The sequence below is a fragment of the Girardinichthys multiradiatus genome, chromosome 13 (genome assembly GCF_021462225.1).
Source record: "Girardinichthys multiradiatus isolate DD_20200921_A chromosome 13, DD_fGirMul_XY1, whole genome shotgun sequence".
Lineage (NCBI taxonomy): Eukaryota > Metazoa > Chordata > Actinopteri > Cyprinodontiformes > Goodeidae > Girardinichthys > Girardinichthys multiradiatus.
In genome coordinates, this window is record NC_061806.1 from 26,963,610 (window position 1) to 26,980,908 (window position 17,299).

The 17,299-nt window shown below is 38.1% G+C and overlaps 1 protein-coding gene across 1 annotated transcript in view; it reads right to left on the reverse strand.

Annotated features, from left to right (window-relative positions):
- The window catches only part of csmd3b (CUB and Sushi multiple domains 3b), a 642,003-nt gene that overhangs the window by 442,635 nt on the left and 182,069 nt on the right, over positions 1-17,299 (reverse strand). The window contains exon 5 of the mRNA XM_047383297.1: positions 9,620-9,732. Within this exon, the coding sequence (XP_047239253.1) occupies positions 9,620-9,732 (113 nt within the window). The remainder of the gene's footprint in view (positions 1-9,619; positions 9,733-17,299) is intronic.

Sequence of the window (17,299 nt, forward strand, 5' to 3'; positions counted from 1 at the left end):
TTAAAGTTTAATTTAGAACATATCTGCCTTACCTGAATGGCATGTTCTCTTGTCTTTTCCATTTTGAAGAATGGTTAAGAAAATAAGGCCTCTTCATATTCTATTATTACTTTCATATCACTTAGTGGGCATTCAGAACACAGCACTTAATTGGTTTGGATCTTGTCTGGCGGATCTGTCTTCCTGTGTCAAAATTTTAGAATCATCCAGGGCTTCTCTGTCATGTGGGGTTCCACAAGGCTCAGTCTTAGGGTCACTGCCTTTTTTCCTGTTTTATTGCCTTTAGGTTGTATGTATAGTATGGTCATGTGATAGTTATACCCGATGAAAACAGGCATAATGAATTGTAATTTAAAATAAATAAATAAAAGCTCCTCTATGCTATTACTGGAGGGATTTTTTTCCCACTGAATAAATATCACATTAAACATTCTTTTTTTAATGGGGTACATAAAGAAACTTATAATTGACGTAATTATTAACCTTTTTTTTTTAAGAAAAAAAAAAACTTTCCCCTTCTTCTCTTATCAAACTGACATCTTGCAACAATGGGTTTGGGAGGAGGGCGTGCAACTAAAAGGCTACATTTGACCAGAAAAACCCCCACTGCACTATGTTTGTTTTGTATGCCATAAACGTATAGTGTTTCACAAACCTTGACTTTTTAAAACCAGAAATAGGCCATGTATACTCCACATGCATTTAAAGCCAGTGTTTAACATGTACGCTGTAACAAGATGATTGGCTGAATACTCTTTAACACAAGAGTAGTGTTTTATTTTTACAAATGCCAATTGTGTTGCTTCACTTTCACAGTGTTTGTTACCACTGTAGCACACTAAGTCGAAGTCAAAAGGCTGCATGTATCAACAGCAGGGGCTCCTTAGATAAGTTCCCTAGATCCTCTCACTGACAGCTAACTCCCTCTGTGTTACATCTACACACAGACATAGATACACAAAAAAGTGCACAAAGTAATCATGCGCCAAGTATCTGGTGGAAATTTGTGCCAGTCAGTAAATCTGGGACAACTGCTTCAACTTGCAACACCCAGACTCCCATGCAGATATAAACCCAGACGAGGCATGTGTATAGATTCAAACTCAGAGCAGGGATGATGTGATTATGCAGTGCAACAGACCCAAAGAAATGTGATGATTACCCATCAGTTCTTCACCTCACACAAAGACAAGCAAAGTGACCCATAATGGGATGCAGAAAGACTGTTAGAGAGTTTGGCAACACCATGGTAAAAAACAGCTCTTCTAAACACTGCATCGGAGTGCTACACTTACACATATATCAGACATTTTGACAAAAACAAGGATAGCGATTTAAATGTAGATTTAGAATTTATTATGCGAAATTAAATTTTTGATCGTTTGTATACTTCCATTTAGGTCTCTAATGCTTCTATAAACAGTCCTAACACAAAAAACCCCATTTGATCGTTTTTTGGCTATAAATGAATTTTTTATTTTTCTATAGAAAACTAGCGTTTTTAAATGTCACAATTACACTGGCACCTAGAAACATTACCCGAGTCCCGCCCCTGACTAGCGACTGAAGCAGAGCTCCGCCCACTTCATTTTCACTAGAGGATCATGTTTCGGCGGCTGGTTTTATATTACACAGGCTTTACAAAGGCTACCCTCAAAGGCAGTTGTTTTGTTGTTGGCTGCAAAGACCCACGTGTCATTCTCCCAGAATATACCTAATTTGCATAGAAGTGGCAGAGTCCTTTGTTAATGTAATAGATGGAAAGTGCATTGCTGTATTTTTGCAGTCATGAGATGTCGGTAGAACTTCACAAAAGCCTCTTTAAACCTTCGAAGCAACACTCATTTTAACATAAACATAACCTAAGATTCATTTTAATCTTCTATTTCGGTCACAGAACACAGGCTCCTCTCAATGTTACTTCAAAATACTAGTTGACTTTGTCCAATGCAGAGACAACAAAAGAAAGGTCCTAATCATTCTTTTTTTAAGTTTTAATTATTAGGACAAAATAAACGACCCTCGTGTCCTTATTGGGTTTTAAGATTTTGAAACAAAGATATCTTTTATTACATCCTTCACAAATTAGTTAGCTGTTCAATTAACTTTAACATGCTTCCTTAGGCCTGCAGAAGTAAATGGCAATTTTTCAGAACATTTTACATTGCATTGACCTTGGGGTTAACATCTTGACACATCCACTCCTCCATCCAGGTAAACTAATACCCCCTAAATTATTTTCCTCAAATCACTGGCAGCAACAACAGCCTCTCTGACGACTCCTGGTGTCTTAATTTCACTGGAAAGTACAAGTCAAAAGCCAGTAGGATCTTCAAGGTATTCAGAGAAAACTGAGTGGAGGAAGGAAAGCAAAATAAAATTATTTCATTTAAATCATGTCTAAATAGGTTTTTAAAGGGGTGCTACTCTATAACACAACACTGTAAAAATTAGCTTGATTTTGTTTGAGTACTGTACATTAAAGTCATTTATTTGTTATAGAAAACCGCCAGAAAGTATAGTATGCAGTGTCTAATCAGAGTGTTTTAGCCTGGATGTTCTCTTAATTTGTCTGAATACCCTAATAAATGAACTAAATGTGTAAATTCAGACATATTTGATTACCTGATCATATTTATATCTCTAGCCAGTGGGATTATTTTTCAAATGTGTAGGGTATTCTAGTTACATTGCAACAATTTTCAAAGGTGTGTAGTGCTAGTCAGATGCCTTTGATGACACTGAAAACACCAGCAGATGGATATGATATTGTTGCAAACTGTTGTTAGGGCCATTGTTAAGATGAACATGTAATACGAAGCTGAACATTGTCAAAATAGTTTGCTCAAATTCTGGAGCTATGTCAGCCCTTGATTTCTTTAGGTGTGGAAACAAACTGCCCATTGTTTCCATTTCATCTCAGGAGGTTCTGTTTGGTGTTTGAACTGGAAAGGTGAAGAGAAGTAGAAATATTTTGAGACTTTTAGGTGTTTAGCTAAATTACAAGGTAATAATTACCATGGATCTGTAGGGGACAGAATAAGTGATCTTTAGAAAAACAAAACTATCCAAATTGGGTAGATTTAATTTTTTCAACTTAAAATCTATGGTAAGCCAATAAACGTTTTTGTTGTTTTTGATGCAGAGATGCTGAAATTAATTATATTTAGATTGGCCTTATCACTGGTATCTGATATAAATGTATTTACATGATATTTTAAAAGGCTGACACTTTAAGTGGCCTACTTGGAGATAATTGTGCTGGGAACTATATAAAAATGTCGACAAAAGATTGTCTGTGATTGTACCATTAATTTATCATGATTCTATTACAAACATAGATATTAACTTGGTGTGTTGCGTTAGTTAAAGAGGCCTACTTTGTATTTGCTTTGCAGGTGGGTGGTAAAGGAAAGATTGATGGTCACAGCTACTTGGCGTTAGGGGTGGGTGTAGGTGGCGACTTGTCTTTTAACCTATAAAAATGCCCAACTGGGATAGGCATGCCCAGCAATTCGTTTTAAAGACTGCTCACAACCCCACACCTAACACTGAAAAACATTACTTTCCATCTCAATTATGTTCAAATGTGGTAGAAAAAATGTATAGGTTTGATTTTTGTTTAAACTACATTTGGACAGGACATATAGACTAAAACAGAAATAATCAATGATGTTTCCTATTGTCCAGTCAATATAAAACTTTGGTTTTATGATTATGCTTCTTGTTGATTCTTTCTCTTTTCCTTGAAAATCTACCAGGGTTATCAGGTGCCTTTAGGTTTTTTAGCACTGCGTCTGTCTCTTGTCTCTGCTTTTGTTAAATAGTTGAGTGTTTCAGGTCATGATGACTGTTGTTGATCAAAGGATGAATTTACATATTAATAGCTTATAAAGACCACATTATTTTGTTATTTGTCTTGATATGTGAAACCTTTATGCTGAAGAGGATCTAGAGCATAACCTCAACTTACTGGGATCAACAAAATCCAGCAGCAGTGCTTGTATTGGAAAATACAAGCATTTGTTTTTCCTGTAGAAAAAAAAATGCTTTATTCTACTATTTTCTTATTAACTTTACTACATTTAAGGAAATAGGCAGACCACGTGGACCCAAAAGCTTTAACTAAACAAGACATCCGGGTACAATGAACAGTTTATTAACTATTAACAAGACTAAATCCAAATCTATTGGCTAAATCTGATACATTTGTTTCTGTGAAATCAGAATAATTAATTAATGTATTGAATAATACATTTGTTTCACAGAAAATAAATCAACCAACTTTACAAAATATAGACTTGAATATTTGAACACTTACAAACACCATTACAGCCTATTGTTTTGTTTGATTTTAAAATGCATTGACTGTAAATTTTTTATTTGACTGCTATAAAGTCAATGATTCTTCAGTAGCATTGTTTTTAAGATTTTGTAAGTTATTCAACCTCATCAGTGATTTTATTCCATGTCCATAATCTACTTTCAGCATCATAAAGCAGTTTAACTCACCCCACTATCATGTGAATATATTGTGAATTTGAACTGCTTTAGAAATACAGTACAGACCAAATGTTTGGACACACCTTCTCATTCAAAGAGTTGTCTTTATTTTCATGACTATGAATATTGTAGCTTCACACTGAAGGCATCAAAACTATGAATTAACACATGTGGAATTATATAGTGAACAAAAAAGTGTGAAACAACTGAAAATATGTCTTATATTCTAGGTTCTTCAGAGTAGCCACCTTTTGCTTTGATTACTGCTCCGCACACGCTTGGCATTCTGTTGATGAGCTTCAAGAGGTAGTCACCTGAAATGGTTTTCACTTTACAGGTGTGCCCTGTCAGGTTTAATAAGTGGGATTTCAAGCCTTATAAATGGGGTTGGGATCATCAGTTGTGTTGTGCAAGAGGTGGATACAGTACACAACTGATAGTCCTACTGAATAGACTGTTAGAATTTGCATTATGGCAAGTAAAAAGCAGCTAAGTAAAGAAAAACTAGTGGCCATCATTACTTTAAGAAATGAAAGTCAGTCAGTCCGAACAATTGGGAAAACGTTGAAAGTGTCCCCAAGTGCAGTCGCAAAAACCACGAAGCGCTACAAAGAAACTGGCTCACATGAGGACCGCCCCAGGAATGGAAGACCAAGAGTCACCTCTGCTGCGGACGATAAGTTCATCCGAGTCACCAGCCTCAGAAATTGCAGGTTAACAGCAGCTCAGATTAGAAAACAGGTCAATGCCACACAGAGTTCTAGCAGCAGACACATCTCCAGAACAACTGTTAAGAGGAGACTTTCATGGTAAAATAACTGCTAGGAAACCACTGCTGAGGACAGGCAACAAGCAGAAGAGACTTGTGTGGGCTAAAGAACACAAGGAATGGACATTAGAAAAGTGGAAATATGTGCTTTGGTCTGATGAGTCCAAGTTTGAGATTTTTGGTTTCAACCACCGTGTCTTTGTGCGGCGCAGAAGAGGGGAACGCATGGACTCTATATGCCTGGTTCCCACTGTGAAGCATGGAGGAGGAGGTGTGATGGTGTGGGGGTGCTTTGCTGGTGACAATGTTGGGGATTTATTCAAAATTGAAGGCATACTGAACCAGCATGGCTACCACAGCATCTTGCAGCGGCATGCTATTTCATCCAGTTTACATTTAGTTGGACCATCATTTATTTTTCAACAGGACAATGACCCCAAGCACACCTCCAGGATGTGTAAGGACTATTTGACCAAGAAGGAGAGTGATGGGGTGCTGCGCCAGATGACCTGGCCTCCACAGTCACCGGACTTGAACCCATTTGTTGGGTTAGTAAAGGCGAACAATCATCATGATCACCACCTGGTGGTGAGTTGGATCCGCTGGGGGGAGGAGAAAGCCGGACAGACTTGGCAGGCCCAAGCGCATAGTGAGGGTCTGCTGGGAACATCTGGCGGACCCCTTGTCCAGGGATGTATTCAACTCTCACCTCCGGGAGAGCTTTGACCAGATTCCGAGGGATGTTAGAGACATAGAGTCCAAGTGGACCATGTTCTCCGCATCTATTGATGATGCTGCTGCCCGTAGCTGCGGCCATAAGGTCGCAGCGGCAATCCCCAAACCTGGTGGTGGACACCGGCAGTAAGGGACGCTGTCAAGCTGAAGAAGGAGTCCTATCGGCTGTGGGGCTGTGGGGCCAAGCGTACCGCGTCCCGGGCGGTGGTAGAGGCAAAAACTCGGACCTGGGAGGAGTTTGGTGAGGCCATGGAGAAGGACTACCAGTTGGCCCCGAAGCGATTCTGGCAAACCGTCCGGCGCCTCAGGAGGAGGAAGCAGTGCTTCGCCAACAATGTTTACAGTGGGGGTGGGGAGCTGCTGACCTCGACTGGGGACATTATTGGGCGGTGGAAGGAGTACTTCGAGGATCTCCTCAATCTTGCCATCACGCATTCCCTGGTGGAAACAGAGGCTGGGGGCTCGGGGTTGGACTCTTTCATCATCCAGGCTGAAGTCACCGAGGTGGTTAAAAAGCTCCGCGGTGGCAGGGCTTCGGGGTTGGATGAGATCCGACCTGAGTACCTCAAGTCTTTGGATGTTGTGGGGCTGTCATGGTTGACATGCCTCTTCAACATTGCGTGGCAGACGGGGACAGTGCCTCTGGATTGGCAGACTGGGGTGGTGGTCCCCCTACATAAGAAGGGTGACCGGAGGGTGTGTTCCAACTACAGGGGGATCACACTCCTCAGCCTCCCTGGTAAGGCCTACACCAGGGTATTGGAGAGGAGAGTCCGACGGATAGTCGAACCCTGGCTTCAGGAGGAGCAGTGTGGTTTTCGTCCCAGCCGTGGAACACTGGACCAGCTCTATACCCTCTACAGCAGGGGTGCTCACACTTTTTCAGCATGCGAGCTACTTATAAAACAACAAGTCAAAATGATCAACCTACTCACTAAAAAAATGCAAAATATATAACTATTTTCAAATTTATTAAGGATTCTTTGTATGTACAATGTATGTTGATGTACCTTGCATTACTGAATAAGCCAATATTGCACAACACACATAATAAATAATTATTTACATGTTTTGTAATTACCTGAGTTTACTTTGATGACTTGCACTGAATTGAATCAGCCAGGGATGCATAGTCCAGACAGTAGCTGCTGACAGCCAGCCTCAAGCACATTTTCAAATGTTCATCAGTCATGGTGGAATGGTATTTGGACTTAATGATCTTCATGTAGGAAAAGGCTGACTCACATAAATAAGTGAAGCCAAATAATGCAGTCAAGGAGGTAGCACATTTCCTCATGTTGGGGTACTTTTCCTCTGTGAGTAAGTTCCAGAACTGTCCATGAGCTCTCGACTTCAGTTCAATGTCAGTTTGTAGAGTCAAAATCTCATCTTCCACTCCAGAAGAGTTCAAGTGAAACAGTGCTGCAATGTTTGATGCGAGTGAATCAACCTCAGCATCTTCCTGAAAAGGATAGCACATGAATGTAGCGACTGGCTCGAGCAAAGAAAAGTCTTGAAAGCGTTTGTCTAACTCTGATAGACAATTGTTCATCTGCTCCAGGTAGCGTGCACTGTCAAGCTGCTCACGGGCCTTCCCTTGCGTCTCCAGCTCTGACGCCAGGTTCTGGAAATTTTCCAAATCATGGTGCTGCAGCTTTGAGGCTAAATGTTGCATCTTTCGTTTGAAAGCATTAACTGAGCTAATCATATTAGTCACCGTTTTGTCTTTTCCTTGCAGCTCAAGGTTAAGGTCATTCAACAAGTTTGTCAGATCAGTTAAAAATGCCAAGTCCACCAGCCATTGACCATCATTTAGTTGCTTGTATTCTGCATGTCCAGATACACAGAAAAACTCTTTAATCTCCGGACAGAGTTCTCGAAATCTTTGGAGGAATTTCCCATGACTAAGCCATCTCACATCAGTATGTAGCAACAACTCAGAGTGGTTGCAGTCAGCCTTCTCCAGATGTGCACGGAATAACTGTCATTGAAGAGATCTGGCTCGAATAGAACAGGCGATCTTTGTTGCCACATCCATGATCTCTTTCATGTTGAGCATTTTAGCGCATAACGCTTGTTGGTGGATTATGCAATGGTAATTCAAGAAGTCTGGGAACGCATCGTCCTGCCTGCACTTTGCAATAAATCTATTATCACGTCCAACCATTGCAGGTGCTCCATCTGTGGTGATAGACATCAATTTGCACACTGGGAGCTGAGTTTTCTCGATAAAGTTTTTAAACGTCTGAAAAATGTCCTCTCCTCGTGTCTGTTCTTTCATGGGAAGTGCTGTCAATAGCTCCTCTTTTACACTAAGATCACTAAACACCATACGAATGAAAATGCACATCTGGGCTGTGTCACTCACATCTGTAGATTCGTCCAACTGCAGGGAGAAACACTCACAATCTCTGATGTCCACATTTGCTGGGTTAAATCCTCAGCCTCTGCTGAGTCTGCTGCCCCCGCGACCCGGTCCCGGATAAAGCGGAAGACGACGAGTACGAGCAATTTCCTTCTTTATATTTCGTATTTCTTCCTAATTGTTTAGATTACTTTTTTTCATTCTTGTAACATTTCTGAAAATGTCTTGTCTTGGCTTAACTGACCAGGACTCCCTAGAAGAATAGATGCAACCTTCTTTGGAAGAACATGCCATGGACCTTGTTGGTTTAGTAAAGGCTTTATTATCACTTTTATTGGCTACATTAAATAAATAGAGTTTGCCACATTGCAACAAATAGCAGCGAACAATCATCATTTATGCTTTTTTGATGAGACTGTCAGAAAAACTAGCATATTTAATGTGCATTAGCTTGTGCAGTGTGTAAAAAAATATGAAATGCCTTCAGCTTTTGAATTGCTTGAATGGTTACAAATGTAGCTGCACCCTGTGAGTGACACAGCTGCTGACATGCCGCCAGTGTTTTATGAATCAGTATAAACACTGTAATGACATCATGTCTTTTTAATTCGCACACAGTTATGTATGTCTCTAGTAAACAATTTTAGCTTTTTTTTCCAATTTAATTCACTAGAACTAATTGTCCCATTGAGGGCATCAAATTTGTTCTAATCTACAAGTGAAATTTAATCTAAAACTGTTAAAGCAGAAAAGATATGCTGTTGTCACCAAACAAGTTCTACTTTTAACAATCCCTTTAACCATTCATCTGTTTTCTTTCATCTGTAAATATTGCACCATGGTGTTTACCAAACCCCTTAAGGAAGTGCGCAAACTGAAGAAACTAAAGATCTCTCTGAGATCAGCACACATCGCTTTTCCTTCATTACTAAGAACCGCATGGCAATCTTCATTACATTAAGTTATTCAGCTACTTAAACTGAGTAAACAGTTTGTTTTTATCATTAAAAAAATAAATAAAATGAAAAAAAAACAGCAAAACAATAAAAAATGAAATCTGACCTTCTGTTGTAAAGCAGCATTATGTGGTATTTCACACATTTTACATGCTGTGTAAAACATGCAACATCAGCACTTAGTCCTGTCAAAATATAGGGATCTTCATTTTTCAGCTGAAAAGTTCTCAAAACAATTCAGTTTAACCAATCAGAAATATAAACATTAATACGAACACAAACATTTCTGACCTTCATAGTTGAGTTTGAAGCCATGAGCAGAGACAGCAAAGTCGCTGGTCAACCTCAAGGAGAAAACGTTCCCCGTACTGGTGACTGGGGGAGGAGCCTGGAAGCCTGTTAGCCTGAGGGACAAAACATAAGAATGTTGTTCTAATTATGCATTACCAGAATTTTTAAACAGAAAATAAAATGAAATAAAATAAAATAAAATCAGGAGTCTTGTATTTTGCTGAAGGGTTTGCAAAACCTTTCCTACAGCTCATTAAGGAATCACATATTCATCCCAACAAAAGTTAATTGACTTCAGTATTTCAAGTGAAAAAGGTGAAACTAAAAAAATATAGACCCATTACACAGGACATATTGACAGCATTTTTAGTTTAGTTAATTTTGATGATTTTGAATTTTGAAAATTTGAATATTTCGTAAGACTAATATAACAGTTTTCCAGCAGACATTGACTGACACCCTTCACAAGGAGGGTGAGCATAAAGGGTAATTGCTGAAATTTCAGAATTCCAGCTGCTTGAGGTCCATTGTAAATTTTCCACAATCAGTGAGGATTCAGGTAGCCATGTAATTGGCTGATGATGGTCCAATGTTTTTAATTAAGTCCAAACGTTAGCTCAACTATCCACAAAATAATTGTACAGCACTTCTTCCCTCTGCTGAGAAGTTTTATGGAGATTCTGTTTTTATTTTCAAGCAGTCGCATTGACGCAGTAATTCATGTAAAAGCAGGATTGACCAAGTACTGAGTACATATAATGTACAGAGTACATATAATGTACAGTACATGGAAGTATTCTTCAGTAAGCCGACATTTCTGTGTGATCTTGTAGTTTTATCAGACTTATGCAATATTCTAATTTTCTGACCTAAATTATTGTTTTTTATTAGTTGTCTTTGAAAAAATTCATATAAATCATGAAACATTTAAGAAATCTGTTTTTAGGAGATGTTTACAAAAACAACTATGCAAATTGTGTTTTCAGACTTAACTTAATATAAAGAAGGCTTTGTTCAGTTAGACCTTCCAAACACTTTAAGCAATGCAATCAAAGGGGTTTTACAAAAAACATCAAAAAGTGAGTTCAACTAATCGATCATATCAAAGTTGAGCTTTTTATACATCAGTAAACAAGGATCAAGGAATGAAGAAAGAAGATAATGCTGCATCTAATCACTCAGCAACATGTCTGACTTGGTTCTGAAATAAATGTTGCACAACTTCACAGGTGGGTCTTCAGCTAAGAAATACATAATTGAGGAAGAAGCATGAAGGAGGATATGAAGAGACAAACCATTGTGCAGCTACTACAATATTTGTTTTCCCAAAGCTGTCATTCCTTCTTTCATTTTATCTTCTACATTTGTTACATTTCCTCTTCTTTCTACCTCTTCCACTAATTGAGGCATCCTTTTCTGCGTTGTGTTACAATTTTCCTATTAACTGTCCACTGTCACCACATGGTTTTTCAGGATAAGATTGCTGTCAGTGACCCGAGATAATGGGCTGGGTTTCCTTAGATGGAAATGTGTCTTTACAATTTCAATAATAAACTGAACTTCACTGCATACTTTAGCAACTAGGATCGAATTGGAATGTAAGCAATTAACTTTAAATCTGTCTATATGATTAGAATGAGTGGGTTATAAATCCATTTGTATAAATTGGATACGTTTTTTGTTCTCTTTCGGAAAGTGCCTCGAGACGATAATAACTGAACAAAACTGTGGGTTCTTCTGTTGTTTTTGTTTTATGATTTCATTTCACCAAACATTTAAGTGATCTTTGGTCACAAACATTCAAGATTTTTTTTTCTTTTTAATTCCTCACTGTCCTTCTAGATTTAAAAAGAAAACGCTGACCAATCCATAACCCAATTTAGCCGTTTCAGCAATCTCCTTTTTCTCTTGATGCATACCAATAACCTAACCCTTCTGAAACATACAGGTCCTTCTCAAAATATTAGCATATTGTGATAAAGTTAATTATTTTCCATAATGTCATGATGAAAATTTAACATTCATATATTTTAGATTCATTGCACACTAACTGAAATATTTCAGGTCTTTTATTGTCTTAATACGGATGATTGTGGCATACAGCTCATGAAAACCCAAAATTCCTATCTCACAAAATTAGCATATTTCATCCGACCAATAAAAGAAAAGTGTTTTTAATACAAAAACGTCAACCTTCAAATAATCATGTACAGTTATGCACTCAATACTTGGTCGGGAATTCTGTTGCAGAAATGACTGCTTCAATGCGGCGTGGCATGGAGGCAATCAGCCTGTGGCACTGCTGAGGTCTTATAGAGGCCCAGGATGCTTCGATAGCAGCCTTTAGCTCATCCAGAGTGTTGGGTCTTGAGTCTCTCAACGTTCTCTTCACAATATCCCACAGATTCTCTATGGGGTTCAGGTCAGGAGAGTTGGCAGGCCAATTGAGCACAGTGATGCCATGGTCAGTAAACCATTTACCAGTGGTTTTGGCACTGTGAGCAGGTGCCAGGTCATGCTGAAAAATGAAATCTTAATCTCCATAAAGCTTTTCAGCCGATGGAAGCATGAAGTGCTCCAAAATCTCCTGATAGCTAGCTGCATTGACCCTGCCCTTGATAAAACACAGTGGACCAACACCAGCAGCTGACACGGCACCCCAGACCATCACTGACTGTGGGTACTTGACACTGGACTTCTGGCATTTTGGCATTTCCTTCTCCCCAGTCTTCCTCCACACTCTGGCACCTTGATTTCCGAATGACATGCAGAATTTGCTTTCATCTGAAAAAAGGACTTCGGACCACTGAGCAACAGTCCAGTGCTGCTTCTCTGTAGCCCAGGTCAGGCGCTTCTGCCGTTGTTTCTGGTTCAAAAGTGGCTTGACCTGGGGAATGCGGCACCTGTAGCCCATTTCCTGCACACGCCTGTGCACGGTGGCTCTGGATGTTTCTACTCCAGACTCACTCCACTGCTTCCGCAGGTCCCCCAAGGTCTGGAATCTGCCCTTCTCCACAATCTTCCTCAGGGTCCGGTCACCTCTTCTCATTGTGCAGCGTTTTCTGCCACACTTTTTCCTTCCCACAGACTTCCCACTGAGGTGCCTTGATACAGCACTCTGGGAACAGCCTATTCGTTCAGAAATTTCTTTCTGTGTCTTACCCTCTTGCTTGAGGGTGTCAATAGTGGCCTTCTGGACAGCAGTCAGGTCAGCAGTCTTACCCATGATTGGGGTTTTGAGTGATGAACCAGGCTGGGAGTTTTAAAGGCCTCAGGAATCTTTTGCAGGTGTTTAGAGTTAACTCGTTGATTCAGATGATTAGGTTCATAGCTCGTTTAGAGACCCTTTTAATGATATGCTAATTTTGTGAGATAGGAATTTTGGGTTTTCATGAGCTGTATGACAAAATCATCCGTATTAAGACAATAAAAGACCTGAAATATTTCAGTTAGTGTGCAATGAATCTAAAATATATGAATGTTAAATTTTCATCATGACATGGAAAATAATGAACTTTATCACAATATGCTAATTTTTTTAGAAGGACCTGTATTTGCCTTTACCACAAGATGTGTCTTCTAGAATGGTTGTTTAAAAAATGAGAAGCTACTCATTTCATCAGGTAGGATAAAATAGCTTATTGCTACCTGAAGCATAATCATCTATGCAACAATTATCTAATGAGATGCTCGTACCTATTTGATTTGTTATTTTCTGGTGGTGACCTTTTTGGACAGGCAGTGTATTTTTTATTTGTATTTCTCTGCTTCTACTCGTGTACTAATTTGTTACTTGTGGTATAATAGTTACTCTATAAAGCTGTCTCTTTACCCTTCAGCAGATAGAATATCATTCTAATAAAACTCAAATCCCCTTGCTTCCTCTCCAGAAACTACTTTCCTTTACTTTCACTCCAGCAGATGCAAACCTTCAGCACACATACAAACACACCACTTGTTTTATTGTGTCACAGTTAAACTCTAGGTTTACAAATTTGTGAACTAAAAGCAAAATTCTTTTACATAAATTGAAAGAGGGATAGAAACGGGCCTTGTGGGGGTTGGAGACTGCATACGAGTCTGATAAGTGGAGTATAGAATGAAATCACATTAGGAAGTGAAGAAGAAACTGGTTAATATCAACAGAGTGCTTTCTTTGCTTTTCCATCTCATATACAAAAACATTGGAGGTTATGCACAAGACTAACACAGTCCACCACAAAACCTTTTCATTGAAACATTAAGCAAATCAATCTGGCTAATGTCATTAGAAAAAGCCTGTAAGTCATCATTCCTTTGCATCTGATTGTTTTTTTTTTTATCTACAAAATATATTTTTTAGCAATAATACTGCCATATTTGTAGAAAGGAGAAGGGTGAAAACATTAACATTTAAACTAAAAAAAAAAAAGAGTGCCACAGAGGTGGACATTAGAAGGCACCTAAAGTAAACAGTTAAATTATTTTGCTTCTGATGTGCATATTAGTAACTGAGACATGTTTACAGATCTAATTGTGTAAGCATATCTATATGCTAAAAGATTTATTTTATTTCAAAATTTTAAAATGTAAATTCTATATGGGATTGGGTAAATCCTATAATTTACTTATTCATTTTCTAAAAAGAACAAGGATTGATTCAACTAGTCATGTATTCAGATGTTGTTTATACTGTAGCCTATTTTGAGATACCATATACCCTTTAAAATACAGTGGAACATCTACACTGACTGAAATGATTTCCATTTGAAACCCACAATTTCATCATGAACACACCAAATTAATAACAGCATCCACATTTTTCCAGAAGACATCCTGTAAAAATCAACCACATGTCAAAAACAGCTTAGAAAACTATCGCTGAGGTTGAAAGGTAGGTTTTATCTATTGTTTATATCTACGTTTTTGTCTGCCAATGCAACATTGCAATGTGTCCTAACAGTTACTAACACTTACATTTACTTTCTTTAGCATGTATAATAACTATTGGAATTTACACTAAATTAAAGTGAGAGGTTGATTAAGCCTGTTTGTCAGGTTAAAATATAAGCTGAGAATTCTTGTCTCTTTTGCTTTATAGATCAAGCATTATTTAGCTCCTGTATACAAAGGGCATCAGCTGATGTAAAATTGTTTGGTCAGACTTTGCAAAGGTCACTCCACAGTTTTGGTGCTTTTCAAGTTTTATTAGGTTGTGTTATAGTACATCGGGCTTTAATATTTGCAATAGAAATTGTGATGCAAACATGTCAACACATAAAGTGCTTTCAAAATTAAATAGAAAAAAGCATTACAATAACACAAAAGGTTCTTACTTTTTTATTTACATTGCTTACAAAAACATGCTGTCATTTTCTAATCAAGTCTGCTAACATTGCCCTTTCATTACAACCCAGGTTGGTGTTTCTTTAGCTTGACAACAAATTCCTATAAATTGTAGTGATGTAAAAGTGAAAGGCTTGGTTGGAACCTGAACCTGAACTTCTGTACCCTGTTACATTGTATTTAATGCAACTGAAATGGCACAACTGCACAGGTTTAGGTTTCTCTGTCTGTGGGTGTTTTATTATATCTATAAGTCATCTAAAGAAGTGCAATGACTAGTACTGCACAGAATAATTACATTATGAAAGCATTCAGATAATGTCTTTTTGTGTTTTAGTAAAGTGATTTTCAACCGAGACTGATAAATCAATGTAGCACATCCCATTTACCATAAGAAATGTGTAATGTTAATTTTCTTTCTTTTTAAATAGATCCCATTTAAATAAAAGAGTATTTTGCATAGGATTTTGATTATGTATCTTTTCTGGAAATCCTTTTGTGTAAAATAAAAATGAATAACGCTGCATTGTTTAACTCAAAGAGTTAGACTTGCTATAACTTTAAAAGATATAACCATATCAATAATTTTTTTCAACAAATGTGCTTGAAAGGAGACCTGCTATGTTAGGACATGCAGTTTAGAAATATTTTTATATTTTGGTATGGTTGTTTAACTTTCTTCTTCAACTTCCTATTTCTTTTATTTCTATATTGTTTCATCATGCAAAATGCAGTTAATATTCATATGATTATCTGACAAATCTGTCTTACAGCAGTGTCTCCCACCTTCTTTCTGGTGACCTCCCACTGCGCATGGTTTAAATCTTTCCATCCTCATACGTTTGATCCAATTCATAACTAATGTGTCATGATCAGGGTTCCGCAGAGCACGACAACGAGCTGACCTAAATGTCCTGAATGAGAGAAACACTGCAATTATGCACATTAGGGGGTCAAGGCTGAGAAACACAAACCCATTTATTAACAAAGATAATAGTGTTGCACTCTGGGTTTTATGGGCTCTCATTAGACTTGCATTAGATTTGTGTATGACACTCTACAGTATCATACAAAAATATACAGTAACACCATTTGTGGCAAGTGCAGTTTTTTTCTACTGATGTTTTTTATTTATTTATATGTATTTTCTGCGCTTCCTGCAAAGGGCTTTTAGATCCGAGATGGTTTTTTTCTTTGTTTTTTTTTCTGTCAATTTTCAGATGTAAAACACATTTCTGATGACATTGATACACTGTGTCAATAAGGCCTGTGCAAACCTACAGTTAGCAACTTTTTTGAAAAAAGTTATCAATTATGCTATGCTTCGAGTTCTTTTGTAATTGTTTGGCACTAATGGCCTTTATTTTGCAAGCTGACTGACAGGAAATGGAGGGTAGAGAGAAAAGGGAGGACATAAAGTAAAAATCGATGGGGCTGGGACTCAAAAACTGCAATGGCAGCCTTGAGGAATATGGCCTCTGTATATGGGTTACGCGCTTTACCCCTGCACCACTGACCCCTGCTTGTCATCTTTCTTCAATTAGCTGATCCCCAATTTTCAAGCCGCAATACACCTGTGTCTGTGGACAGTCAATGTATAATCATCAGGTATAAGCTGAGATTCTATATTAGACTTATTAAAGTCTGTAGAAAATAAATACTCTTTGCAATTAAACAACCTCTTTGAGGTTTATCACTCCTTGCTGGATTTGTTTTTAAAATTCATAAATGCTTTTCGATTGTCTTATCTGCCATCTTCTTAGCTATTTATTAAGGCTTTTTTTTTTTTTAGATCTTTTCTGGCACTAGTATCCAGTACGCAGACAGAAATCTAACAGAAAGAGACAGGGGGAAAATATGCACCTATACATATGTGACGCGCCACGGGAAAACCAGGAACAAGTTGGCAGAGCACAAATGGAGAAAATGAGGAAAAAACGTCAATTTCTGAGAAAATAGTGATTTTCATTTTATTGCAAAATGTGCAAGTTGAAATTATGAAGTATCCACTCAATTCTTTAAATGACAATTTTGGAGGTTTTAAAATGGTAAATTTTATGTTTAAACTCGGCTTGTTTTCAGCCTAAAACTCAGTCAGCTTGTATTTACATTTTGGGGAAGGGAAAAGCATCAGCTCATTTCTGTAGTGGCTTTGTTTGGCTCTGCGCTGGCCTTTGTTCTGCTTGTTGACCAATAACCAGCCTGCTTCAAGAAACCTTGTGGTTACTTAACAGTTTCTATGAAAAATAATGTATTTCTTCACGATGGACCAAGCTCAACGTGTTGCAAACGGACTGAATCGCGCCTTTTACATCGCTTCGCTGTGGGAGTACATGTTCAGCAGTACCGCTGCCG